This window comes from Hibiscus syriacus, unplaced genomic scaffold (genome assembly GCF_006381635.1).
Source record: "Hibiscus syriacus cultivar Baekdansim isolate YM2019G1 unplaced genomic scaffold, ASM638163v2 tig00110474_pilon, whole genome shotgun sequence".
Taxonomy (NCBI): Eukaryota; Viridiplantae; Streptophyta; class Magnoliopsida; order Malvales; family Malvaceae; genus Hibiscus; species Hibiscus syriacus.
The window spans coordinates 648,759-655,243 of record NW_024062753.1 but is presented as its reverse complement, the minus strand read 5'-3'; the positions used below and the strand labels follow the sequence as shown (position 1 = coordinate 655,243).

General features: G+C 30.4%; 1 protein-coding gene across 1 annotated transcript; it reads left to right on the top strand.

Moving 5' to 3' along the window:
- Window positions 1-1,517: 1,517 nt before the first annotated feature.
- On the top strand, window positions 1,518-4,718 carry LOC120128178 (glutamine synthetase nodule isozyme-like). Its single transcript, XM_039145926.1, has 13 exons — window positions 1,518-1,597; window positions 1,706-1,745; window positions 1,836-1,939; window positions 2,404-2,452; window positions 2,579-2,685; window positions 2,767-2,854; window positions 2,954-3,082; window positions 3,346-3,420; window positions 3,618-3,671; window positions 3,748-3,785; window positions 4,080-4,239; window positions 4,434-4,494; window positions 4,601-4,718. Exons 1-13 carry the CDS (start codon window positions 1,524-1,526, stop codon window positions 4,690-4,692), a joined length of 1,071 nt encoding a protein of 356 aa, XP_039001857.1. The 5' UTR covers window positions 1,518-1,523; the 3' UTR covers window positions 4,693-4,718.
- Window positions 4,719-6,485: the final 1,767 nt, after the last annotated feature.

Genomic DNA, 6,485 nt, shown 5'->3' with positions numbered 1-6,485 from the left:
CTGGTAGTATTGTATTACTGAGCTTTCCAAAGTTCACTTTGTTACTCACCTTTTCAGATTAAAAGAATTATACCGGTGCATCTATCGACATTAATAAGGGAGTTCTTCCCTTGTAGAATATGGTACATGTGATTAGGGGGCATGTAGGTTGTATTTTGTTTAATATTCGAGTCTGAAAATTTGTTTTATTTCTGAATACTGATAAATTTTATTATGTATTCATAAATCATTTTATGAGTTTACATGTTCTAATAAAAGTTTTAAATTTTTCGATATTTTTACAGTGGGTCGATCTGGTGGCCCTAATGTGACACCCCAGATTAAATCGGGTTACCTGCATCGATTTGAGGGGTTATATCAAACATGTAATTGTAGTCATAAAAAATCTAGCTTGATTTGAACAAAAATCCATCCTTATTTTAAATTCAAAATTTAAAGAGCAATTTATAAATTATTGTTCATTTGAAAGCAAAAGGCTAAAAATAAACTATAAAGATTTAAAAGGATAATATAAAAGAAGTTTTCACAAATTCATATTTTAGAGGATTGACCTATTTTACAAAGAGATCGATCACTCGAGAAAATTTGGTATCTCAAATTTGAATTCGTGAAAATTATCTTGCATCTTATATGTCAAATCTCTATTAGGAGTAATGAAACTGCTTAATTAAAACTTCGATGAACACAAAAGCTCTTACATAGTTTGAAGGTTTTGACACTTACTAAAAATCATTTCTCATCTAGATGGTCATTTGTGTTACTTATCTTGAAATTTATCTCAATCGACATATATTGTGATGTTATTTAGATGATATTCGATAACTTCAATAATTTATTATTTTTTATATAATAAAAATAGTAGCATTTGCAAATTTAAAATCTGAAAAATTCTAAACACTCTATCAGGATTGATTCAAGTGGTAAGCAGCTTGATATCGCTTAAACAATGTCTTGAGTTCAAGCCCTTGTGTATGCAGAAAATTCTTGCTTGGAGACTCATCTGCCAAAACCAAGTGTGCGACGTGGGTCGGTCCAGATTAGTCAATATGAAACCTTGGAACTGGGAAGGCAAAAAAAATCTAAATACACAAATTAAATTAAAATAAAATATTTAAAATGAAATAAATAATACTATGGATTGATATCAATTATCATAATTTAAATTTTAACATTCACATTTATCAAAATCTAAAATAATAACATTTTTAAAATTTCTCTGATATATAATAAATTTAACATTATTTTAAAATAATATGGATGGATATTATAATTTAAATTTTTTTAATTTAATATTAAAAACTCAAAACAATTTCATTTGTGTCAATTCATTCTTTTTATTTTTTGTATAATAATTAAATGGCAAGTAAAAGACTTGTGTTGTACAAATCTCACTATCAGTGTCTATTTATAGATAACCTTAACCACCCTAAAAACAATGCATTTCCTTAGTGAAAATCTGTTAAAATTTCCCTTTTAAAATCACCGATCAAAACCCTGTTCTCAATTCTTTTTCCCAAACAACAATGTCTCTCCTCAATGATCTCATTAATCTCAATCTAAGTGAAACCACTAAAAGAATCATCGCTGAATACATATGGTCGATCTCTCTATCTTTCAATCCCCATTCCGTTTTCTTATTATCTACATAATTTTAGACTAATTTACTAATATTTTTTAATATATTTTTATATGTTATAATTTACAGGATCGGTGGATCTGGTATGGATATGAGGAGCAAAGCAAGGGTGTGTATTTTACCGTTAGAACTTTTTCATTTGGTTGAATTTTATGATCTGGTTTTTTATCAAAAGGGTGATATATTGGTTCCGATATAGACTTTGCCGGGACCGGAGCTTGATCCTTCGAAACTCCCGAAGTGGAACTACGATGGTTCCAGCACTGAACAGGCCACCGGAGACAACAGTGAAGTCATTATATGGTACGTCCTGTTCAAACTTTATTTTTCTTCTAAAATCTCTTGATAATCGGTGGTTAAATTGAATTTGATTATTTAAAGTTGATTCAAGTCGAACCCAAACAGAGAAAAAAAACCCTTGAAACAACTATTTTCAGCATTCACGAGACCGTGAAATCGTTTTCTGCATGGGAAAAATTGAATTGATGTAAAAGTGGTGTTTTAAATCTAATTCAAACACACACACAAAAAACTCAGACACATTTTTCGCATTCACAAGACTGAAATTGTGTTTTCTAGCTAACTTGAATTTTGTTTGTTGCATGGGAAAAAAATGAAATATGTTCGATTGTATAATGATTATTGTTGTTACGGTTAATAATATTGTATTGTGATCGTTATTTAAACTTATAATTTGATATCTATTTATTTTTTTCATGTCTTAATTAAGATTCTTATATGATTATTATGTATTTTGGCTAGATCAGTCCTCAAGCGATATACATGGATCCGTTCAGAAGGGGAAATAACATCTTGGTAACCAAGTTCATACACTTTTTATGTATTCATACATTTATTTCGAAAGCAATATTTTAGGGTATTTCACAAGAAAGTATATATATATATATATATATATATATATATATATAATTGCATAAGCAGGTGATGTGCGACACATATACACCGACCGGCGACCCAATTCCGACCAACAAGAGATTCAATGCCGCCAAGATCTTCAGCAACCCAGAGGTTGTTGAGGAGGAGCCATGGTAATATCATTATTTCAATCAATTGTTGGCTAGTTTTTTTTTTTAAATATCATTAAAGTTAGTGTTACTCTACTAATTTAGGTTTGGCATTGAGCAAGAGTACACTCTTTTTCAAAAGGATACTAAATGGCCTCTTGGATGGCCGGTCGGAGGGTATCCCGGGCCACAGGTAAGTATCACATTCGGAAACTCGAGAAATCTTGAAAATCGATTCAAACCCATCAGTTTTCGATCCTGTTACCAAGTTTTGTTATCCATACGCATGAAGGGTCCGTACTACTGCGGAGTTGGTGCGGACAAAGCATTCGGCCGAGACATTGTGGACGCACATTACAAGGCTTGCCTTTATGCTGGCATTAACATCAGTGGCATCAATGGTGAAGTCATGCCTGGTCAGGTATGTTTTGTTTCTTCCTAGTTAGAAGGCTGCTCTTACTTATTCGATCCATTTAGCTACCCGGATTTTCCGTTTTTTATTAAAATACATGTGCTTGATAAATATATGGACATAAATATCGGACATATTTATCCGATATCTAATATCGAATCATTTCAATAATAAAAATATGTCATCAGTTCTTACTCAATTTGAACGTTATCTCTTGATATTTACCATTAAATATCTTAGGATTTATCTCGTCATTTTGTTGTGTTAAACAGTGGGAATTCCAAGTTGGTCCAGTTTGTGGGATTTCTTCAGGGGATCAAGTATGGATGGCCCGATACATTCTCGAGGTATGATCTGTAAAGCCCGGTGTATCTAAATGAAAATTTGTAACACTTGTTGATTTAAAAGACAAGGAGATCAAAGTCTCTTTATTAAAGTTTTGAGTTTGAATCTCATATATTAAAAAAATAGTATTGTTAAAATGCTTGTATTAAAAAAAAAAAAAGATTTGCCTTGATGATTGTCTTCTTGTTTTCCAAAACAGCGAATCACCGAAATGGCAGGAGCTATTCTTTCGTTCGATCCGAAGCCAGTCTCGGTTTGTTTCGATGCTACAATCTTAATTCATTTCTCCCTTTATTTCTTTTAATTTGCTTCATATTTCCGTAAATTAGGGTGACTGGAACGGTGCTGGCGCTCATACTAATTACAGGTACGTACCAAATTAATCTACCTCGAACCTGAATTATTTTATTTAAATTTAACTATAAAATTATACAAATATTTATATAAAGGGATTTATAAATATTGATACAAAGCATATAATAACCCTATTTTAATATGGATAAGTTTACTTCCGTACAAACAACAATAAAGGTGTTCATCGGTTAGGTTGTGGTTTGAGAATTTTAGAATATTTTATCTGAGTTTGATTTGAATTTATACTATAAATCAGTTTGTTTGAAGCATCCAGCAAAATTAATTAATTTTGTTTTTTTTTTCTCAGCACAAAATCGATGAGAAATGACGATGGGATCCAAGTGATAAAGAAGGCGATAGAGAAGTTGAGTAAACGCCACAAGGAGCACATTGCAGCTTATGGCAAGGGTAACGAGAGACGCTTAACGGGTCTTCACGAAACTGCTGATATCAATACTTTCTCTTGGGTTAGTTTAACGCAATATTATCCAATCGGCACTGTGACTAAACTTGTTCGAACAACATTTTGTTCAGTTCCATCTCGATTTTAAATATTATTAAATTATATTTAATTATTTATTACATTTTATTCTATTTTTATTTGGTTTTTAACCTAATTTTCACGCACACGAAAAATAACAATGCGATGTCCGAACTCTAGGGTGTTGCAAACAGGGGAGCCTCGGTCCGTGTTGGTCGTGACACTGAGAAAGCTGGAAAAGGTAACTATCCTTTTGTTTATTTGTTATTAATCTTTTTTAAAAAAATCATTTTCCGAGTTATTGCATTAGATCTTATAAAATACTTTACTTAAAATGTTATCTACAGGTTATTTCGAAGATCGAAGGCCATCATCAAACATGGATCCTTACACTGTGACATCAATGATAGCTGAAACTACCATTCTATGGAAGCCTTAAAGAGCTTGAAATTGGAGGCATTGGATTGATTTAGAACTATATAGAATTTTATTTATTTTTTCATTGCCTTGAATGACAAAGTTGCTATTCGATTTTTTAAATAGTTTTTTTGTTTATTGATTGTTCGAAAACATGATCTAAATAGTTTATTAAATAAAAGGAGTAGTTTATTTTTTATTATAGTAAGTTCATCAACAATTATAGCAAGAATTGTTAGTTGGTATGATGCAGGAAAAAAATTGAGAATTGAATCCGTTTTAATAATGTTGATTTTGATTTTTATTGAATTTAGTTTGTCTACTTATTTTCGATTTAATTCAATTTGATTTTAATAATGAAATATATTTATCTTCTTTAATTCTAAATTTTATAAGATTAATTCTTTTAGAAGGGTTATCTTTATTATTATGTAAAACTATTAGAAAACTTTATTAGTGTAATTATTTGTCCTCAATTATTCACTTTTATGTAAAATTAAGCACTAATGGTCAATTGAATAAAAAAACACATTTTTTTATTCGAATGAGTTTCAGTTTTCTTGATTTTGAGTCGTATTCTTTAGACATGATATGAAATGTTGACAATATTGTTCCATAAAATATCTAATTAATTTTAATATAATATATGATTAATTTTATTGTAGCGAAAATTTTAAAATTCGACTATGAATGATTTTGATTTGATTTAAATAAATCAGTACATGTTTTATAATTGTCTTTGAGATTCTCATAAAAATAATTTTCAACTTTCTATCCTTAGAAGCTAAATTTATCATTAAATTTAATAAATACTTTGAATATGTATTATATACCCATAATTATAATACAGTACGGACAGTGGCCTTTGCATGTTTGGCTGTGATGTTTCTGTCTAGTGTTGCGGAGACGGTTTGGGTAATTGTTGTATTGTCGTGTTTGAGTCTCTTGGTGTGTGCTGCCGTTGATGTTGCTTCCTGTGTCTTCGGTTTGTAATGGGTCAGGTGTTTGTACACATGGTTGTGGCCTGGTCTTATCTTCTACTGGTTATGGCTGCTCGGGTTTGTGCGTTCATCCTCTGCGGTTCAGCATTGGCAGCTTGTTGTTCTGCAGAATTCTGGTGCCGTCAGCAACTACCAATTCGTGCCCGTTGTTTTGTGTGACCAGTGCACTGGTGTTTGTCATTTGTGGTTTCTTTAAGATCTTTTGTATTGACATCGACTTGTGTATTCTTTTTCTCTCATTTAGGTTTAGAAAAGTATTTTAATAAAATCTTATTTTATGTAATTTTATATTTGTGGTCCTCTTAAAAAAAGACAAAACACCCCCTTTCAAAAAAAGTAATTTTAATTAATTATTATATAATATATAACCAGATTGAAAATCTTAACATACACGGGAAATGTTTATATAAAATAGAATTCAAATCATAAAAGAATTTATATTAAAACACACAATATGATCTATATATCTATATCTATAGTGAGTCGGGGATGAGCATTGGATTTGATGGCTTTTAACCCGATTCGATAGTATATATATATTTAAATATTAAGCTCAGATCGAGTTGAATTTTAGAAAGGATAAAATTGAATTGAGTTTGAGTTTATGATAAAAAAATACATATTTAACTTAAGGATAATAGTGTAATTGAATTTTATAATTTTTTTAAATAGTTTGGGGTAATTACAATATAATATATGTTCATAGTATTTCTTAACCATTGAATATGCATTCACTCCCTACACACAATTACTCGAACCCAAGATATCAAGAAAGAAAAACAATCCCTTGAACCATTAAATTGACATGATAAAT